We start from the raw sequence: 22,841 nt of genomic DNA, 5'->3' as shown, positions 1-22,841 counted from the left end.
GATTTTACTTATCCCGTGTTCCAACTGTACGAAGAATAGAGTGTATAATTACGTATATGTCCATAGTGATGTTGGCTACAGGAGTGGTTTCCCTTACCGTGCCCGCAGCAAAGGTTTGAATCTTGCATGAGATGAACGTTAAATGTTTGGCCTAAAATATCTCTACTCCTTGGTACTAACAGAGGATAAAGAGAGGACTGAAATAATTCAGGATGGGAGGAGATCAAAACGGGGTAGTAGGAGGATGCCGGGCTCACCTTCCCTCATGAACACATCAGAACCACAACTACATATAGAGTGACTCCCACTGAAATCAACCTGGGGACCAGCAGAGCAGTGACTCTCCAACCCAGGCTGTAAAGAAAGATCCATGCAGAGCTGAGGACGAGGGAGGAGAAGCAATCTGCTCAGGACCTGCACTCACCGGTGGGGGACACAGGGGAGGGGGAGATATCACGGGCGAAGGGATCCTCCCTGCGGAACAAGGACTTTGAACCGTGTATCAGGCACCTCAGCCCTTGGGCCTGACATGGGGAAGATGAGCCCGCTTGGCTGGCTTGAAAACCAGTGGGGTTTACTGAGGGCTGTAAGGGACTGAGACTCCACTCTTAAGGAGGTCATGCATAGGTCTGCTTCCTCCCAATGACAGCACAGAGGCAACTGGTTGCAAAATGCTTGGGGACTGCCTCGGGGTGCCCCCCAGCCCACACCAGGCTCCGGCTCCAGCCCCTCTTGCTCTGGTGGTGCTGGTCGCCTCTAAGGCACAGGCCACCATTGCCAGCGAGAGTATGCACACTCGAGGGCATGGAGCCAGCCTGGCCCCTGGCCCTGCTCTGACCGGGGTGGAGGCAACCGTTACCAGCTCATGAATCCCTGCCCGCACTCCGGGGGTGAGTATCATTGCAGCAGGACAGATCCCCTCTGGGGGGCGGAGGGGCAGGGCTGGGGTCAGCTCAGTGGCATGGCATCAGCCTCTAACGGAGGGCACACACGGGGGAGAAAGCAAGACCAGCACCGAAGTGGGGCCCCAAGGCCTTAGGCCCTGCCTTTGTCCCAAACCAAGATGGGACTGCCGTCACACCCGAGAGAAACCAGCTCCCTCAGGGGTCCTTGCTCCAGCCCCTCTGCCCCCAGCCACTGCCCCGCTCCAGCAGAGCAGTGACAGTCACTGAGCATAGAAGCAGCTCTGCTTGCACCTGGTTCCGGCTCTCGCCCCTCCAACCCCAGTCCTTCCGCCCACCAAGGCCATGACCACCAGCACACCCTGGATGAAGACATGCTCACTTCAAAGCCGGCTCTCCCACCAGAGCTGATGGGCTCACGCAGACTCCAAGGGAATCTAACACAAGGACTTGACTTCAAGACAGAGATGAGCATCTGTTTCACCTGACTTCACACAGACAAAGAACGTTAAACAAAATGAGAAGACAAGAGGACTATGTTTTAAATGAAACAACAAACAACAAAAAGTGCTAATGAAACAGATAAATAATTTACCTGACAAAGAATTCAAAGAAATAGTAATAAGAATGCTAAGCTGGAGAAAAGAATAGATGAACACAAGAAGAATTTCAACAAAGAACTAGAAAATACAGGAAAGAATCAGTCAGAATTGAAAAACGCAATGACTGAAATGAAAAATACTCTAGAGCGCATGAGCAGGAGATTACGTGACATAGAGCAATGCATAAGCAGTCCAGAAGATAGAATAATGGAAATTGCCCAAGCAGAAGAGCAAAAAGGAAAACTTAAAAAAAAAAAAAATGAGAATAGTATAAGAGACCTCTGGGACATTATCAATTGTACTAACATTTGCGTCTTAGGGTTTCCCAGAAGAAGAGAGAGAAAAAAAGCGTATAAAATGTATTTGATAAAATCATGGTTGAAAACTTCCCAAACCTGAAGAAGGAAACAGATGCCCAGGTACAGAAGCACAGAGAATTCCAAACAAGTTGAACTCAAAGGGACTTACACCAAGACATATCATGATTAAAATGGACAAGGTTAAAGACAAAAAGAGAAGTCTAAGGACAGCAAGAGAAAAAGAGCTTCACATACAAGGGAACCCGCCTAAGGCTATCAACTGATCTGTAGCAGAACGTTTGCAGTTCAGAAGGGAGTGGCATGATAGAGGTTAAGTGCTTAGAGGAGAAAATTACAACCTAGGATACTCCTCCCTGGAAGGTTATCATTCAAAATTAAGGGGAAGATAAAAAGCTTTTCAGACAAGAAAAAATCAAGAGATCGTCAGTACTAAACCAATCTTACTTCTCAGGTGGTTCACTGGTAAAGAATCTACCTGCCAATGTAGAAGATGCAGGAGACGTGGATTTGATCCCTTGGTAGGGAAAATCCCCTGGAGGAGATCATGGCAACCCACTCGTGTTCTTGCCTGGAAAATCCCATGGACAGAGGAGCCTGGCAGGCTGCAGCCCATGGCGTCACAGAGTCGGACACAACGGAGTGCATGGAGAGAGAGAGAGAGAGAAACCAATCTTACAAGAAGTGTCACAGGGTGGTCTTTAAATAAAAATGAAAAGGCTATAAAAAAAGATAAAATTATAGGAAGGGGAAAATCCTACTAGTGCAGGCAAATATATAATAAAGGCTGTGGATCAACCACTGACATAAGATAGCATGAAGCTTAAAAGATAAAAAGGTAAAATAAGCTATAACTACAATAAACAGGGAAGGGATAGACATGAAGATATAAAATGTGACATCAAAAACAAAACATGGGGATGAGGGGGGAAAATGTAGACCCTTTAGAATGTGAATATTCATTGGAAAGACTGATGCTGAAGCTGAAGTTCCAATACTTTGGCCACCTGATTCGAAGAACTGACTCATTAGAAAAGACTCTGATGCTGGGAAAGATTGAGGGCAGGAGGAGAAGGGGATGACCGAGGATGAGATGGTTGAATGACATCACCGACTCGATGGACATGAGTTTTAGTGGGCTCCAGGAGTTGGTGATGGACAGGGAGGCCTGGTGCGCTGCAGTCCATGAGGTCGCAAAGAGTCGGACACGACTGAGTGACTGAACTGAGCTGAACTTTAGGACGTGTTTGAACTTAAATGACTACCAGTTTAAAATAAATGGATATAGTTACAGATCAGCATATATGAAGTCCACAGTAACCACAAGTCAAAAAACTACAATGTATATACAAAAACCAGCTATGCATTGTGAAAACATCAGTTCAGTTCAGTCGCTCAGTCGTGTCCCACTCTTTGCGACCCCATGAATCGCAGCACGCCAGGCCTCCCTATCCATCACCAACTCCTGGAGTTCACTCAAACCATGTCCATCGAGTCGGTGATGCCATCCAGCCGTCTCATCCTCTGTCGTCCCCTTCTCCTCCTGCCCCCAATCCCTCCCAGCATCAGAGTCTTTTCCAATGAGTCAACTCTTCGCATGAGGTGGCCAAAGTACTGGAGTTTCAACTTTAGCATCATTCAGAGATAAATTCGGAGAAAGAAATGGCAACCCACTCCAGTGTTCTTGCCTGGAGAATCCCAGGGATGGGGGAGCCTGGTGGGCTGCCATCTATGGGGTCGCACAGAGTCGGACACGACTGAAGCGACTTAGCAGCAGCAGCAGAGATAAATTCTGAAGACTCAAAGAAATCTACAGACTGTTGAGCGCCATGAGAATTCAGAACTAAGAACCCATCCCTACCTTCTAGAACCCAACAGAAAAATATGATTCCAGTGATATTCACAGGATGTGAGTCCCCTCAGAGCTTTGTGGTTGGACATGGAGACTCTGATCCAGTGGAAGGAGCCACCTGCCTTCCTTCCCCTGAGGAACTTCCCACCATCACCTCCACTCCTGCTTCTGCTGTTTCTCTCCAAGACGTCGTGTTCTGTTGTGTCTCTTGACTCAAGAAGGAATCTCCAATCCTTGGCACCCAGGGTTGAAGCAATGAGCTTTTGATTACAGTTAGACTTGAAGTGCTGAGGGTTGGTAACAATGTGGATAAACAAAGTTTTAGGTTGCTTCAGAGAGTTCCTGGAAGGAACAACTTTGAGAAGTTTACAATGAGCAAGCTCTTGAATACAAGAGAACTAACTTGTTGTTTCAGAGAAGGCAATGGCACCCCACTGCAGTACTCTTGCCTGGAAAATCCCATGGACGGAGGAGCCTGGTAGGCTGCGGTCCATGGGGTGGATAAGAGTCGAACACAACTGAGCGACTTCACTTTCACTTTTCAGTTTCATGCATTGAAGAAATGCATTCGTGAAATGGCCACCCACTCCAGTGTTCTCACCTGGAGAATCCCGGGGAGCCTGCTGGGCTGCCGTCTATGGGATCGCACAGAGTCGGACTGAAGCAACTTAGCAGCAACGTGTTGTTTACCTGAAAACAGATTCATTAAAGGCCCTAAATGTATACTTCAGAAAAAAGAAGATATTGTGCTTATGTCTACAGACCTAATGTAGAGAAGACCTAACTGGGGCAAAGAGAATTCACATCAAAAATGTAAAACAAGTGGAAGCATCAATGAAAAGAACGTGAAACATGTAAAGCTAGATAAATCAGCAAGGCTTCACTTAAATTATTGGGTGTAGTATGGATTGATGAGGAATTGAAGAAAGGAGACTGTGCTTAAAGATGTTGAGAGACATGAATTCAAAGGTGGGCTGTTGGGGCTGGGTGATTAGGAGCTAGCCACCCTAGAAATCAGTGTGATGAGGGGGCTACAGGAGGACCTCATGTCATCAGTCTCTAACACCTCTAAGAAGGGGAGTTCCAGCAAAATGCAATGATAAGCTATTTAAAGTTTACTGTTAAGGATATAACTGATGAAGGGGGCAGGGTTTAAAGAATAAAGCCTGGAATTGCAAGCTGAGACTATTGTGGTAATATGAGCCAGGAGTAATGGAGCTCTAGAAGGGCTGAGAAGAGGCTGAGCTGAAAAAAGACTGTTTGGCAACAGACAGGAAGGACAATGAGTTAATGAAGTTTCTGAAGTTTCAAAGTTTATGTGAAGATTTGTGATCATTAAAGATGGAGGTACCAATTGTTGGCTAAATGGAAGTCACTCTAGAAATCTAATGCTACAATTTCAGTAGAATAAACCCCTCTAATAAGCTTACTAAACACTAATCAATATTCCAGGACTTTTCTACCCATGCCAATAAACTGATTTGGTGAAAGGTCACAGAACGGCACCTAGTTAGGTGAATAGCCACGCTTCTGTTTCCTCTCTCATTTGATTGATGTGGTCTCTTCATCTGCAGTCTTAAAATTTGTTGACAGACTGTGTGCAGCCTTCAAACACATGCCGAAAGCAACAGCCATCAGGGGTTCACAGGAAATGTTCAGAGCCACAGGATGCCAACTGCGCCTTGGGCCAGCTGGCCAGCTGTGAGTCCCGCCCCAAGCAGGACAGCAGAAACGTCCCCTCCTGTCCTTGCAGCAGTGCCAGTGGATTTCAGAGCTCTTCAAGTGCATCATCTCGCCCGTGCAAAAGTTTCCTCACCTCTCCACTGTCCCAAGTCAGGGTGGACGTCTACCCACAGGAGAACGCCCGTCAGGGAAGCCCAAAGACTAAGGTCTCTTTCTGTTCTTGTTTGTGCAGGTGATACAATGCAACCGAGGAAGAAGAGGAAGTGATCAGACACTGTTTTGCAAGAACTAAGAAGGAAGAAAACATGAGAATTTTTTCCCATCTTTTTTTTTTTTTTTTCCTGGTAGGGGAAGGTGGTAGAGCAACATAGGAAAGTAGAAAGGACAGGGAATAATACATAAATTTTAAAAAGAGGGCTATGAAGGTAGGGGATTAATTTGAGGACTTTGGGCTTTTGGAAACATTTGCCCCCAAAACAATTCCTGCTCTCTCAGAATGTGTTACCTGTGTCTGACCTCTGGGGAGGATGGTCTGTGGTCAAGGTCTCCCGGAAGGCCAAAGACACTTGTGTAAATGCGGTGTCAGAGAATGTTTAAAGAGAAAGGAACTTAGGGTCATCCACACTCTTCACAGAGAAGGAGCCTGAGGACCTAGACGGGAAGTTAACTCATGCAGCCAAAGCTTTAGTGTTAGAACCAAGACAACAACTTTTATCTCCCAGACCTGCCAACTCCCAGTCCTGGCCCATGTCTGAATAATCCCAATTTTCCTCAAAAGAAGCGCTTTAATAAGCTAGTTATTTTCATGGATTTCTCATCTATTTTTTTTTTTTCCTGTAAGTGGAAATGTAGGAAGATGGCTGCTGCTAGCAAATTAACTGGGGCAATGAGAAAATAAGTTATAAAAATATCGGGAAATCTATCCCTTTGTAAGCAAGCATTTGGGGCAAGTAAACACGGAACACAGGGACATTGTTAGAATCTCTTACATGGGAATACTGATTGATTCGTTAAATAAATGATCATTTTACTTCAATCTGGACAATCTGGATGGGAAGTGACATGATTATGACTGCTGAGACTGCTTTGGTACGAAGCACTTTGCTGAGTTGCTGTTGTTGTTCAGCTGCTCAGTCGTGTCCGACTCTTTGTGACCCCATGGACTGCAGCACGCCAGGCTTCCCTGTTCTTCACCATCTCCAGAAATTTGCTTAGACTTATCTCCATTGATTCAGTGATGCCATCCAACTCATCTCGTGGCTTAGGTTATGGTTTAAAAAAGCTGATTGTCAGCTGATTAACGAACATGTTCATAAACCTGCTTTAATTTTCCTAGAGAATTTTTCTGGGTCTTTATTTTCAGACACATTTTATAAAGAACACAAATGATTAGTGGTAGGTAAACATGTTTGAGTCCATCGATACGCCAACAGACCCATATGGGTTGGGTGAATTGTACTTGGGCTTTCCAATCTAACATGATACAGGAGAAATATGGTTAAAATGGACACCAAGGGCAGTTTGATAGACTTAGGGAAGAGAGCAGCGTATTCCAATAGGGCAGGGAGTCCAGGGGAAGACCAGGACAGGCACCAAGGGACCCGCGGGATCTCCATTCCTCCTCAGTTATGCAAATATGAGCCTTGAGTCTTTTGTTCTGAATCTGGAAACACCACCTCCTTTCCCACACCAGCTGCTTCTTGACTGCTCCACACACCTGGTCTCAGCGGGAGCCCAGAAGCAGTTGTCACAGTGGAGATTCTCCAGAGGTGAAGCCCACAGGGGATCACCCAAATTTTCCACACCCCCCGAATGACTCGGGGCTGCATCTTTCTCAGAGTCATAGTAAGCTCCTGCCTGGGATGAGCCTGCAAATTTCTATTTGTGACTTCACTGTCCCCGGGACCAAATTAAACTCTGCTAGCTGCATGACTGGCCACCGTGCAGTAGCTAATCCAGCTCTAGAAATACCTCAGAAGCATTCCCCAGTGAGCACAGATGTGATCACACAGTGCTTCCTTGGTGCTGCTGTAGCTTAAGAAAGGAGAGCAATAGAACACCAGTCGTGAACACTGATGAAGCGTTCATTAGAAGGGAGATAGTGTCAGCCGCCTACATAAAGCTGTGTTAGACCCTTAGTGGTTAGAGAACAATACAAACCAAATGATAACGATGAGAAAACTGGCAATAATATTTGTACAGTGCCATGAATTTAGAGCCACTCTCACTTCCAAGACCTCATTTTATCTAGGTGGTTGTTCAGTCGTTCGGTCATGGCCGACTCTTTGTCACCATGGACTGCAGCACGCCAGGCTTCCCTGTCCTTCACTATCTCCCAGAGCTGGCTCAAACTCATGGACTGGTCCATACCTGTGCTTATATTCTGAAGTTGCTCTTTCCCATGTGACACCAATTTTGAGTTTGGGGAGAAGACTTGCCTTGTTTGCCTAAACAATACATTAGCTCCATCCTCCCTGTGAATGGGTCATTTGTTTCTCAAGCTATTTTTGGCTCCTCTGCACCTACTTGCTTGCAATACTTGTCATTACAGGAAGTCAGTTTCATACACTGTAATCCCCAAACGCCTGGTGCCGGCATGTGGAGAGTGTGGGGTGTGGGGGAGGGGGGTTGAGGAAAGAGTGAGGAGGCCAGTCTCCCAGAAGGCTGCCTGGCTGAGCGCTGAGCCCACCCCAAGTCTGGGTACCCCCATCCCAAGGGCACAAGTGTCAGAAACCTGAATCCATATCCAGACTTTATTTTCCATTCTCATGTAGCTGATGGTTCTTTTTTTTTTAAATAAGAGCATTTGAGTAGGCAGCAAAGCCAGTCAGAACTGTTTATTTATAGCAGTGGATTTTCAATGCTGTATAAATTAGAAATCATTGCTGAATGAGGCCCGCGCCCACTCACACAGGCAGGGCCGCTATCTGAGAGTCCTTTCACACAGTTTGACTGTACACAGTCTAAAACGGGAGAAAATGACATGCTCCGAGTCAAATGACGGAGTCACAGCTAAACTGCAAAGCAGAAACCCAGCAATTATTTTTCTCCAGCACAATATGGGGAGTACGACAGGTGCAATTATCCAATATTATTTAACAGCACCGGTTTGTGGTGTAGGGAGAAAATAAAGGTTTCTGTGTCGTGGAGAGAAAAAAAGGAAAAGGGAAAGAACTTGCCTCCAGCTCCTGTTTCTGTGGATTAAGCTGTGTTATGTAAATTGAAACTGGCCTGGATTCCAAAAAAGGAAGGAAGAAGCACCTGGCTTCCTCAGCTTGGCTCCCCGGAAGCTCCCCACTTGCGTCACCAGGAAAAAGACCCTTTCCTGGGGATCATGAGCCTCCTTCTCAGAAGCAGTGGTTCCAGGTAAGACTGCATGGAAGGCTAAGCTTCCTGAACTCCTGTGCCTTAGAGGGAAAGCGTCTCCGGCAATGATTCCTCCACCCTCAACTGAATTAAGGTGCAGTAAAAGCGAAGGCAGACCACAGGAATAATTTTCACTCCCTTAATCAGATCTCCAAGATTTTGGCCTTCAGCACACTTTTATTTCCACTCCCAAGCCTTTCCTTTCTTGACCATCCAACTTGGATAAGTTAGATGGCATCGTCAACTCAATGGACATGCGTTTGAGCAAATTCTGGGAAATGGTGAAGGACAAGGAAGCCTGGTGTGCTGCAGTCCATGGGGTCGCAAAGAATCGGGCACGACTGAGTGGAATAACAACAAACCTGGAAAGACCTCTCTTCTTCCAGCTATTATCAAATAAGTTGTCCTTTGTGGCTTCCAACTCTGAGTGTCACTTAGTTCTAGAAAGTTCTCTCTTGCCAGTCCAGGGCAGCAGGCTCTTCCTCTCAACTCCCACCGCAGGCCCCATCCCACCTTCTACGGCTCTCCTTTTCACCTCTCCCTCTGGGATTCTGTTTCCATAACAATACGGAATGCTGAAAAGAACATAATCATCAGAACCCCGTCAGACCTGAATCCTGACTCCACCACTCAGTATTTATATAGAACCTGGGGAAAGTTTACTTTTCTGAGTCTTGGTTCCTTAAAATCATGTGATAATCCTGATCAAGTAAGATGATTTAAAGTGATGCATGCAAGTGTTTGGCATCCAAGGTTCCCTCCCCATTCCACCTCACTTAGCTGCAAACTCCTGGAGCCCAGGTAGTTGTCTATATCCCCCATAATGCCTAACTCCATGCCATGAGAAAGTACTGAAAATACATGCAGACTCACTTGAGGATTATTTACAACTTCCAAATTTTACAGGCCTAATCACCAAAGAGGGACGAAAAAGCCTCTTGATGAAAGTGAAAGAGGAGAGTGAAAAAGTTGGCTTAAAGCTCAACATTCAGAAAACGAAGATCATGGCATCTGGTCCCATCACTTCATGGGAAATAGATGGAGAAACAGTGGAAACAGTGTCAGACTTTATTTTGGGGGGCTCCAAAATCACTGCAGATGGTGACTGCAGCCATGAAATTAAAAGACGCTTACTCCTTGGAAGGAAAGTTATGACCAACCTAGATAGCATATTCAAAAGCAGAGACATTACTCTGCCAACAAAGGTCCGTCTAGTCAAGGCTATGGTTTTTCCAGTGGTCATGTATGGATGTGAGAGTTGGACTATGAAGAAGGCTGAGCGCCAAAGAATTGCTGCTTTTGAAATGTGGTGCTGAAGAAGACTCTTGTGAGTCCCTTGGACTGCAAGGAGATCCAACCAGTCCGTCCTAAAAGAGACCAGTCCTGGGTGTTCTTTGGAAGGACTGATGCTGAGGCTGAAACTCCAATACTTTGGCCACCTCATGCGAAGAGCTGATTGGGAGGGATTGGGGGCAGGAGGAGAAGGGGACGACAGAGGATGTGATGGCTGGATGGCATCACCAACGCGATGCACATGAGTTTGGGTGAACTCTGGGAGTTGGTGATGGACAGGGAGGCCTGGTGTCCTCCCAGGGAGGACAGAGAGAGTCGGACACGACTGAGTGACTGAACTGAACTGAACTGAATCACCAAATCTCTTCCTTCTTTTCCAGAAACTGAGAATCCCAGCATGAGATTCACTGTTTCATTTAAGATACTTTCTCCATCTTAAGTCCCAGAATCTTACTGACAATGGTGATCAAATTTTCACATGATACAGCAGTGGAAAGCATATGGATAGAATGGGACTCAGGACAAGTAAATTTTTATAAAGAAATAAAAAGAAAGATGAGGGAAGGCCTGAAGAATAAACATTGCATACAGGTGACTCTCCAGATTGGACTGTCTGAATGACACTGATTAACCCAAGGAGAGCCCACAGGATGCTAGGATTCAAGTCAGGGAGATTGACCTTTAAAAGGTCGGGGGGAGGGCATCAAAAATAAATCATGTTTAGCTCTGAATTTATTTTCCTTTAGGTGCCTGCCCACCTCTTCCTCACAGATGATACCTGCTGTCATTGAGGCTTGGTCTAGTTTAACTCTTACTTCATCATAACTAAGACTTCTTCAGTCACTCTGTGGTATGAGTCTTCAGGCACGTTGGAAAGGGGACTCTGCCACCCAAGTATCTTGCCAATGTACAAAAAATCTCCTTCACTAGAAATTAAAACCTTTCATTTTACATGGAGAGACATATTGAACATAAACACTTCTGAGGCCTTCCCTGGTGGCTCAGATGGTAAGGAATCTGCCTGCAATGCAGAAGACCCATGTTTGATCCCTGGGTCAAGAAGATCCCCTGGAGAAGGAAGTGGCAACCCACTCTAGTATTCTTGCCTGGAAAATTCCATGGAAAGAAGAGCCTGGCAGGCTACAGGCCATGGGGTCACAAAGAGTCAGATGCAACTGAGCAACTAACACTTTCACTTCTTATGAGAGAAGTAACCTATTGACTTACACTCATCCATGTCCAATTATCAATGAAGGATATTTGATGATTTAAAAGTACGGTTTAATATGGCAAGAGACATGCTTGGAAGAATAAAAATGGGGATATTGTAAGAAAAGGAGCAGTACAGAAAGAGTCAGCTACAGACTCAGAGGACAAACCTTACTAGTCCACAATGTTTTACCACATGGCTGCCCAGAAAGGACTGGCTGTGTGTCCTGTGATACTCACCCCTCCTTCCGAGAGCTAATCTATGGCTGGAGTACCCCCAAATAGAGTAGGCAGTGATCTTAGCCACTGATGGGTCAGAAAAACTTTGCATCCCTTTGAGGAAGCACGGCTGTGACCCACCACACTTGATGATTCCAGTCTTGACCACCTGGCTGCACTACAAGAATTTAAACTTGCTTTATGACTGGGGAGAGAAGTCACCACAGGGCTGTCACCATTCTTAAGAAGAGAGGAGACAGCAAAGGCAAAAAGGGATCCCACTGGCTCCTGAAGCAATTCTGATGCCTTCAGAAATGCATTTTACATCATGATCCAGTAGAAACACACACACACAAAACATACTTTTAATATGTATGATAGACCAATTTATTTTCTATCCTATTATTTTCTACTATTTGAAAGATTTTGTGATAATTAAATTGATTTCTTAATACAATAGCAATAGGGTTGCACCCAATGAGTTGAACAACACTGTACTCCACCATATTGTGGGACTGATTCATTCACTCATTGAACGAGTAATTATAAAGTGCCTACTATGTGTATGAAAGTGAAAGTGTTAGTCACTCAGTCATGTTTGACTCTTTGCAACTCTATGGACTGTAGCCTTCCGGGCTCCTCCGTCCATGGGATTCTCCAGGCACGATTACTGGAGTGGGGAGCCATTCCCTTCTCCAGGAGATCTTCCCGACCCAGGGATTGAACCCAGGTCATCCACATTGCAGGGAGATTCTTTACCATCTGAGCCACCAGGGATACTTTGTGTATGGCCCTGGCCATGTGCACGCCGTGGCCTGACGACAGGAACGTGGTGGCCGTCATTGCATTAGGGCCTGGGGTGTGCGGCCTTTTATCTTGCTGCACCCCCGGGAATACAGAACCAAGCCTAGTTTTTCCAGCTCAGTCTGTTAACAGCTGCTCTGCCAGGCTCAGCTCCTCTGAGATGCTGACAGGAAGAAGAGAAAAAACACTTCCACTGCAAGAGCTTACAAAACCTTCCGCTGAGGCTTAAGTCTGGCCTGAGCCAATATATTTGGTTACACTTTGGGGATTTGTTTTCACTCAACACTTAATTTTATTAAGATTCAAATGATGAAGTTAGATGACGCAGAGTTAGGAAAACATACTATACGACTTCTACCTTGCCAGGAATCTGGTACAGGATTCTGAGAACTCTCGATCTAGGCATGTTTTATTCCATTTGAAAAGTTTTCTAACTAAATCCTAAAATGCACTCATGTTGGACATTTTATGTACATGCATTAACGCAACTTGGCCAATTTTTAAAATCATGGAGTTAAATAAAATTCTTTTTACTGTGAAATAAGTTGCATTGGCACTGCCTGAATTTTCCCCTGTAGACTTCCTGTCATCGTGAACTTCCAGTGCCCTTATACCACCAAACCAAAAGGAAGAGGCCAAGAGATCTATCTGCACCCAATTCAGTCACAGCCGCCTTGCTCGGCAGTGTGGGTAAGCCTCACATTAAGGGAAAGAAAAAATGGGTTGAAAAATATTCTTCCCAATTACAGATGAACCTCTCCCGGGCCCACCTGGGGGCCATATTAGACCGTAGGCATGGAATGAATATAGGGGTTACTTGTGTGACTGTATCAACAATGATGAAGGGAGACTTTGCTGTCATTCTGGTGGGTTTAATGAAAAGGCTATGTGCTCGTTCTGTGGCTGCTCATTAGGACAGAGATTGAGACCACAACTCTAGAAGCGGATGTCCAAGGATGAAAGCCAGCAAAGTCTAAGCTGTTTGTGTGTGCATGTGTTTATGTGTGCATTACAGGAGTTGTGCTTGTACACCTGAGATTCCAGGGCAGCAAGCCCCTTTCCCCTGGTTGGTGGGTGGAGGTGCCAGGGCAGGCGGCAATGCGACACATCCTTATTGCCTTCCTGCCTCTCCCCTTTCCCCTTTACACACATCACGCATTAGTTCACGCATCTCTCACACAGTCACCCTTGAACACCCTCCCCATGCTAGTGGTCTCAGCCCCTAACATAGAATGTCATCAGATAAGTTGTTTATCCAGTATCTAAATAATCTTAATTAACATTTAGCTAAAACAAGAAGGGGATGACAGAGGATGAGATGGTTGGATGGCATCACCAACACGATGGACATGAGTTTGAGTAAGCTCCGGGAGTTGGTGATGGACAGGGAGGCCTGGAGTGCTGCAGTCCATGGGGTCGCAAAGAGTTGGACACAACTGAGCGACTGAACTGAACTATCATTTCTAATTTTAATTATATTTACAATATAGATTCATTTATAGTTGCAATAATCCAGAAGTACTACATTACCTACTGAATTAGTTTCCTCGGGCTACCATAACAAAGGACCACAAAGCAGGCTGACTAAAAATGGCAGAAGTTTATCCGCTCACAGTCCCAGAGGCTGACAGTCTGAAATCAAGGTGTTAGGAGCGCCACGCAACCTTAGAAGGCTCCAGGGAAGAATTCTCCCTTCTGAGGGCTTTTGATGATCCTTGGCTTGTGGCCACAACACTCCAATCTCTTCTTCCAGCCTCAAATGGCATTCTACTTTGTGTGTCTTTGTGCCTCTTACCTTAGAGAAAATCTGGAATCTGTGTTAAAATTCCCCTCTCCTTTCTTGTGTAAAGACAGCAGTCATTGGTTTTAGGGCCCACCCTAAGTCCAGGATGATTTCATTTTGAGACACTTCACTGATCACATCTACAAAGATCCCATTTCCTAATAAGGTCACATTGTGAAGTTCCAAGTGCACATTAATACTGGAGAGATGCTATTCAACCCAACACATTATCCCGGTTTTACAAATGAGAGAACTGAGGGGCACAAGTCATTGGACATCAGATTTTAGCTTTTAATTTCTCTCTTTTGTTTCTCTTAAGCCAAGCAGTCACCAATAGTTTAAACATCTTTGAGTGCTTACTATAAAAATGGCCATTTAGTATGCATTGACCATGTGTTATGCCATTTACTATGCATTATCATCTAGTCTATTGATGCCTTTGAACTGTGGTGTTGGAGAAGACTCTTGAAGAGTCCCTTGGACTGCAAGGAGATTCAACCAGTCCATCCTAAAGGAAATCAAACCTGAATATTCATTGGAAGGACTGATGCTGAAGCTGAAACTCCGATACTTTGGCTACCTGATATGAAGAATCTACTCATTGGAAAAGATCCTGATTCCAGGAAAGATTGAAGGTGGGAGGAGAAGGGGATGACAGAGGATGAGATGGTTGGATGGCATCACCGATTCTATGGACATGAGTTTGAGTAAGCTCTGGGAGTTGGTGATGGATAGGGAGGCCTGGCACGCTGCAGTCCATGGGGTCGCAAAGAGTCAAACATGACTGAGTGACTGAACTAAACTGATCTCTCTAGTCCTTCCCTGTCTGAAGGGCAGACATTATTACCCCAATGTTAAGGATAAAGAAACAGGCTCAATGAGGTTGACGAATATGACCAAAAAAGAAAGTTACCCCTGAAAAATGGAGCCCAAGTCCAGTCTGGTCAGTTCAGGTGGCTCCTTTTCTTTACACCATGTAACTTCTACCAAATCTTGCTTCTGTTTCCTTTGTGATGTCTTTCCCTCATGATAAGTCCTTCCTGCTAACTCCTTGAGATCACTTTATACCCTCTGATATGACATGGGAAGGTACAGGCCCCAGGAAAATCACATTATGGTGGAAAACTCTCTTTTCAGAGCCGGAGCAGCTCAAATGGCCATGAAAATGGGTTACATGGACATTGCGGGGAGCCTCATACAATGTTCAGCTCAAATGGCCATGGAAATGGCTCACATGGACATTGTAGGGAGACTCATACAATGTGGGGAGATGGGGAAGGAAATACAGCTGACCCTTGAACTATGCAGGGGTTAAGAGTGACGACCCCGCCCACAGTGGAGAATCTGTGTATCTTGTATAGTCAGACTTCTGTATCCGAGGTTCCTCTGTACTCATGATTCCACACCCATAGATTTAACCAACAGCAGATCATGCAATACTGTAGCATTCACTACAGAAAAAAAATCCATGTAAAAGTGGACCTGTGCAGTTCAGATTTGTGTTTCTCAAGGTCAACCATAGTGCAAAGGGCTGCTGGAGCTGTATACAGAAGAGCTATTCAGTCTTGCCTGCATATTTGGAGTCATCTGGGAAGCTTATAAAACTACTTTTGCCCAGATCTCTCCTCCAGAAATTCCAAATTGTTCTAGGCTTTGGATTAGGCATTAGGAGTTTTAAAAGCACTTCTAGGTCATCAATGGGCAGCCAAAGTTGGAAGCACTGATATATGGGAATTCCGTTTGAATATTATTTGGAAGTGGCAGCAGCTGAGGCCTAGATGAATATAGTAAGTTTTGATTGCTTTAAACATGACCTGGGAGAGCCCCTGCCTTCTGTCCTCACTGCCTTCTGAGGCCCTGCCATCCTAGCACCCGGCAGATCGGGAGGTTTCATTGACGGTCTGCTCTGTTCGGATGCAGTATCAGAGGTGACTCGGGCAGAGTGCGGGACCAGCCTCTGAGGGTGGTTCACAGTCCTCTCCAGAGCTTTCTGGTGGGGTCTTCTCACAGCTGCCTGTAGATCTCATTGCGGCTCCCTAGCACAGACAAAGCCCGCCGGCTAGAACCCAGAGGAGGCTCCTGTCGGGAACTCTGCTGGCAATCAGCCTTTGGATCTGAACTGCTGTACTGGCCTGCCTGGATCTCCAGCCTGCAGGCCCACCCTGCAGATTTCGCACCTGCCAACCTCCAGCTGAGCCAATCTCCGTGAAACCTCTCTCTCTTTCTCTCTCCACCTACCCACCCACCCAGACACACACCCACACACCCAGAGACACACCCACACACCCACCCAGACACACACCCACACACCAAGACACACCCACACCCACACCCACACACACCCCCACCCATTGGCTCTGCATCTCTGGAGAACCCTGGCTAACACACCCCTCTCCCTTCCCCTTCCCAGCCTCACTTCTTCACTCCTTGTCTGCGCCCCCCTTCCCGCTCCACGCCTGCCCCCCATTCACTCACCCCCCTCTGATGACGCCTGCAGCCCCTGTGACTCACAGGCCTATAATAAGCCCTCAGCTTCCGTTTGACAAATTCTCCCTCCTCTTTTCATTCAAGAGTCTCCCCAGATCCCACATCATCCAATCAAGGAAACAACAGTCTGTCCTTCCTCGGATGAGTTCATTCAGTGGAACAGATTTCAGAAAAAAATCTAATGCATGAATGTTGCTTTGAAAATTGAATTCTGAGACTGTTCCACACACAACTGTAACAGGCCTCCATGTTTCAAAGTTCTCTGCTTTAGGGGCCGGGTGCAAGGGGCTGGGTGTGGACCACAGAGATTCATCCTTGGCACAATCTCACATGTGCTAATGATGCTCACGAGGCCATGGCCTTGGGTGTGACTTCCCGACTGAGGTGCTAAAGGCCACTGCCCTCCATGGCTACAGATTTTACAACCAACCTCACACTACCTCTGTCCATATGACACTGCTTACCAGGCGCACTGGGTCAGAAGGAGTAAAGGGGTCAGGACAAATCCGTAAGCATATGTTCTCCCACCTTCTTTCTGGGGGCAAAGCCCATTCTTACACAGTTCAGTTTAGTTCATGTCTGACTCCTTGCGACCCCATGGACTGCAGCACGCCAGGCCTCCCTGTCCGTCGCCAACTCCCGGAGTTCATTCAAACTCATGTCCATTGAGTAAAGGAGTCAGGAGTAAAGGAGTTAAGGGGTCAGGACAAATCCATAAGCATATGTTCTCCTGCCTTCCTTCTGGGGGCAAAGCTCATTTTTACAAAAGTTCAACACAAATGATCATTATGTTACAATTACTCTGGAGCCTTGTCAACCCCACTTGTGCTTTACCTGCAGACCATTCCATAGTCAGAGGCCACTAGTATCTGGGATGAGAAGAATGAAGGGAAAGTGAAAGTTGCTCAGTCCTGTCTGACTCTTTGCGACCCCATGGACTATACAGTCTATGGAATTCTCCAGGCCAGAACACTGGAGTGGGTAGCCTTTCCCTTCTCCAGGGGATCTTCCCAACCCAGGGATCGAACCCAGGTCTTCCGCATTGCAGGCAGATTCTTTACCAGCTGAGCCACAAGGGAAGCCCGAGATGAGAAAAATAGCCATGGCCAAACCATGGCAGTTATTGCCGAAGCTCTGCAAGGGTCATCACGGCCCCCTGCACAGTGGATGATGGAGGGCTGGGGGGCAGCAGCCCTCCCTTTCCTACTGCACGTGCAGAGGGGCCTTGTGGTGCTGCCGCACCTGCCATCACACCACACTCTCAGCAGGCATTGCAGGGCCTCATTGCAGGGGCTACTGAACACACTGCTCCACCAACGAGCTGCACTTTCAAAGGCTCCTACGTGGTCTGGGGAGAGGAATCCTTGGGTAGCCAGGGGATAAATAAAACACAAGTTAAGGGCATGGCAACCACTCCAGTATTTTTGCCTGGAGAACCTTCTAGATGGGGGAGCCTGGTGAGCTCTATAGTCCATAGGACTGCAGAGTTGGACACAAACTGAAGCAACTTAGTGCACACACACACGCATGCAAGCTCATATTATTGAGGCTGGTCTGAAAGACCATGAACTCCACAGGTAAGCAAAATTCAGTGAGTCCACAACATTTACCATCTTGGGTGACTCGTTCAACCTTTTGGATCTGGGTTTCCTCCTATATAAATTGAGAGAGCGATACTTACTTTGTGTTAGAGTTACTTTAGGGACGGACTTTAATAATGAAACCACAACACATTATTGTAGTTATGTGTGGCCCCCAGTAAACTTCCATTTCCTTCTCTGTTCTCTTAACTCAAAGGCTCTATTAATCCAATGAGGGGTTAATAATGGGGGCACCAGGGGTCAGAAAATTTTAATGAGAGGGACACTAACCTATCGCTTGCACAGCTTCACAAAATCAACAAAAGGGTCCCAATCATTCCCTGACTGAAAAATACAAATAAGAGACCATTACAAATGACCCAACAATATAAAAGTCAGAGAAGGCAATGAAAACTTGTAAATGCCAACCCAGCAATCCTAGTTTTAGACTCTTCTAAGTCTTGGCAGAGCACTGAAATTTTAGCGAGCATCACCACTTCAAGCCCCATTGTAACTCTCCTCTTCCTTCCACGCAACACATGGGAATACCTCCCAAGTGTCCTTGCATTATCATAGGGCATTAGAGACAAATTCATTTTTCAATTAACAAAAGACAAAGAGGCCCTCCTGGACATTCAGAGACAGACTGTTTAAAGCACACTGGCTAGTTTCAATTCTCTCATCTTGTAGTAAGACGACTCGGCAGGATGTCCTTGCAATGGTCGTGTCCAGCTAACAGTGTGGGAAACCATCATACGTACATCATCGTACATCCTCTGCTGGTCTGCAGACGCTGTTTTGTCCATCTCATGAACAGTTCTGGGCTTACAATTACATGGAATGATGAGAGCCCTCTGGTGGCTAAATTCACTCTTCCGTTTTTCTTAGATTAAATTCCCTTATGTTGTGAAAGTCCTATGAGTTATTCTCATTAGCAACTTGCTGCATGAACATCATTGTTTCTCCACCTGTGTCCCTTCCCCCTCCGATAAAGAGATGATGAGGTATTTTATTTTCAATCTATTTGATGCTCTCACTCAGCAAATATCTGGGCAGATATTTAATCCTTCTGAAAACATAAAACACATTTTAAAAAATTAATTTTCAGACATTTGTCTAACATATCTATTGAGCATCTATAGCAAGTCAGGCACTACATGATATGCTATAAGAGATAAAAGGAAATTTAAAATATAATCTCTAACTGCAAGAAGCTTACTGAACAGTACAGAAAATAATAACATCCAAGACTCTGGCTTAGTTGGTCCATGGCATGTGGGATCTTATTTCCTGGACCAGGAAATCAAACCCATGTCCTCTGCATTACAAGGTGGATTCTTAACCACTGGACCACCAGGGAAGCTCCTGAACATTTTTATCTTCTTAGGCCTAATGGAGAAGAGGACAACAGAGGATAAGATAGTTGGATAGCATCACCAACTCAATGGACATGTGTGTGAGCACCAGAGATGGTGAAGGACTGGGAAGTCTGGCTTGCTGCAGTCCATGGGGTCACAAAGTATCAGATTTGATTGAGCCACTGAACAACAACAAAGTTAAGTTTGGCCTCAGGTCAAAAAACAGGGAGGGAACACAGCCCTGCCCATCAACAGAAAATCCAATTAAAGATTTACTGAGCATGGCCCCATCCATCAGAATAAGACCCAGTTTACCCCTGGTCTCTCTCAACAGGAAGTTTCCATAAGCTCTTATCCTTATCCATCAGAGGACAGAGAGAATGAAAACCACAATCATAGAAAACTAATTGAACTGATCACGTGGACTACAACCTTGTCTAACTCAATGAAACTATGAGCCATTCCATGTAAGGCCACCCAAGACCAACGGTCAAGGTAAAGAGTTCTGACAAAATGTAGTCCACTGGAGAAGGGAATGGCAAACCACTTCAGTATTCTTGCCTTAAGAAGCCCATGAACAGTGTGAAAAGGCAAAAAGATGGGACAGTGAAAGATGAACTTCCCAGGTCGGTAGGTACCCAATATGCTACTGGATATCAGTGGAGAAATAATTCCAGAAAGAATGAAGAGATGGAGCCAAAGCAAAAACAACACCCAGTTGCGAATGTGATTGGTGATGGAAGTACAGTCAGATGCTGTAAAGAATAATATTGCATCAGTTCAGTTCAGTCGCTCAGTCGTGTCCAACTCTGCGACCCCATGAATCGCAGCACGCCAGGCCTCCCTGTCCATCACCAACTCCCGGAGTTCACCCAGACTCACATCCATCGAGTCAGTGATGCCATCCAGCCATCTCATCCTCTGTTGTCCCCTTCTCCTCCTGCCCCCAATCCCTCCCAGCATCAGAGTCCTTTCCAATGAGTCAACTCTTCACATGAGGTGGCCAAAGTACTGGAGTTTCAGCTTTAGCATCATTCCTTCCAAAGAAATCCCAGGGCTGATCTCCTTCAGAATGGACAATATTGCATAGGAACATGGAATGTTAGGTCCATGAATCAAGGTAAATTGGAAGTGGTCAAACAGGAGATGGCAAGAGTGAAGATCAACATCTTTGCAATCAGTGAACTAATATGGACCGGAATGGATGAATTTAACTCAGATTACCATTATATCTACTACTGTGGGCAAGAAACCCTTAGAAGAAATGGAGTTGCCATCATGGTCAACAAAAGAGTCCGAAATGCAGTACTTGGGTGCAATCTCAAAGATGACAGAATGATCTCTGTTTGTTTCCAAGTCAAACCATTCAACATTACGGTAATCCAAGTCTATGCCCCGACCAGTAATGCTGAAGAAGCTGAAGTTGAACAATTCTATGAAGACCTACAAGACCTTCTAGAACTAACACCCAAAAAAGATGTCCTTTTCATTATAGGGGACTGGAATGCAAAAGTGAGAAGTCAAGAGATACCTGGAATAACAGGCAAATTTCGCCTTGGAGTGAAGAATGAAGCAGGGCAAAGGCTAACAGAGTTTTGCCAAGAGAATGCACTAGTCATAGCAAACACCCTCTTCCAACACAAGAGAAGACTCTACACATGGACATCACCAGATGGTCAACACTGAAATCAGATTGATTATATTCGTTGCAGCCAAAGATGGAGAAACTCTATACAGTCAGCAAAAACAAGACCAGGAGCTGACAGTGGCTCAGATAATGAACTCCTTATTGCCAAATTCAGACTTAAATTGAAGAAAGTAGGGAAAACCACTAGACCATTCAAGTATGACCTAAATCAAATCCCTTACAATTATACAGTGGAAGTGACAAGCAGATTCAAGGGATTAGATCTGATAGACAGAGTGCCTGAAGAACTATGGATGGAGGTTTGTGATATTGTACAGGAGGCAGTGATCAAGACCATCCCCAAGAAAAAGAAAGGCAAAATGGCTGTCTGAGGAGGCCTTACAAATAGCTGAGAAAAGAGAAGTGAAAGGCAAAGGAAAAAAGGAAAGATATACCCATTTGAATGCAGAGTTCCAAAGAAGAGCAAGGAGAGATAAGAAAGCTTTCCTCAGTGAACAGTGCAAAGAAATAGAGGAAAACAATAGAATAGGAAAGACTAGAGATCTCTTCAAGAAAATTAGAGATACCAAGGGAACATTTCATGCAAAGATGGGCTTGATAAAGGACAGAGACTGCATGGACCGAACAGAAGCAGAAGATATTAAGAAGAGGTGGCAAGAATACACAGAAGAGCTATACAAAAAAGATCTTCATGACCCAGATAACCATGATGATGTGATCACTCACCTAGAGCCAGACATTCTGGAATGTGAAGTCAAGTGGGCCTTAGGAAGCATCACTACGAACAAAGCTAGTGGAGGTGATGGAATTCCAGTTGAGCTATTTCAAATCCTAAAAGCTGATGCTGTGAAAGTGATGCACTCAATATGCCAGAAAATTTGGAAAACTCAGCAGTGGCCACAGGACTGGAAAAGGTCAGTTTTCATTCCAATCCCAAAGAAAGGCAATGCCAAAGAATGTTCAAACTACTGCACAATTGCACCCATCTCACACGCTAGCTAAGTAATGCTCAAAATTCTCCAAGTCAGGCTTCAACAGTATGTGAACTGTGAACTTCCAGATGTTAAAGCTGGATTTAGAAAAGGCAGAGAAACTAGAGGTCAAATTGCCAACATCCATTGACCCATTGAAAAAGCAAGAGAGTTCCAGAAAAACATCTATTTCAGCTTTATTGAGTATGCCAAAGCCTTTGACTGTGTGGATCACAACAAACTGTGGAAAATCCTTCAAGAGATGGAATTATGAGACCATGTGACCTGTCTCCTGAGAAATCTGTATGCAGATTTAGTTAGAACTGGACATGGAACAACAGACTGATTCCAAATAGGGAAAGGAGTATGTCAAGGCTGTATATTGTCACCCTGCTTATTTAACTTATATGCAGAGTACATCATGTGAAATGCCAACTGGATAAAGCACAAACTGGAATCAAGCTTGCTGGGAGAAATATCAATAACCTCAGATACGTAAATGACACCACCCTTTTGGCAGAAAGTGAAGAGGAACTAAAAAGCCTCTTGATGAAAGTGAAAAAGGAGAGTGAAAAAGTTGGCTTAAAACTCAACATTCAGAAAACAAAGATCATGGCATCTGGTCCCATCACTTCATGGCAAACAGATGGGGAAACAATGGAAACAGTGACAGACTTTATTTTGGGGGCTCCAAAATCACTGCAGATGGTGACTGAAGCCATGAAATTAAAAGACGCTTACTCCTTGGAAGAAAAGTTATGACCTAC

The 22,841-nt window shown here is 45.3% G+C and overlaps 2 protein-coding genes across 5 annotated transcripts in view; one reads left to right on the top strand and one right to left on the bottom strand.

Annotated features, from left to right (window-relative positions):
* The window catches only part of ADTRP (androgen dependent TFPI regulating protein), a 68,549-nt gene extending 61,871 nt beyond the window's left edge, over positions 1-6,678 (top strand). For all 4 annotated transcript variants that reach the window (XM_055570587.1, XM_055570590.1, XM_055570586.1 and 1 more), the window contains one exon: positions 5,589-6,678. In XM_055570587.1, the coding sequence (XP_055426562.1) occupies positions 5,589-5,623 (35 nt within the window). In that variant the 3' untranslated portion in view covers positions 5,624-6,678. The remainder of the gene's footprint in view (positions 1-5,588) is intronic.
* Positions 1-22,841, bottom strand: part of TMEM170B (transmembrane protein 170B) — a 208,310-nt gene that overhangs the window by 46,176 nt on the left and 139,293 nt on the right. The window lies entirely within an intron of this gene.

This window comes from Bubalus kerabau, chromosome 3 (genome assembly GCF_029407905.1).
Source record: "Bubalus kerabau isolate K-KA32 ecotype Philippines breed swamp buffalo chromosome 3, PCC_UOA_SB_1v2, whole genome shotgun sequence".
NCBI lineage: Eukaryota > Metazoa > Chordata > Mammalia > Artiodactyla > Bovidae > Bubalus > Bubalus kerabau.
This window is presented reverse-complemented; position numbering and strand designations above follow the sequence as displayed.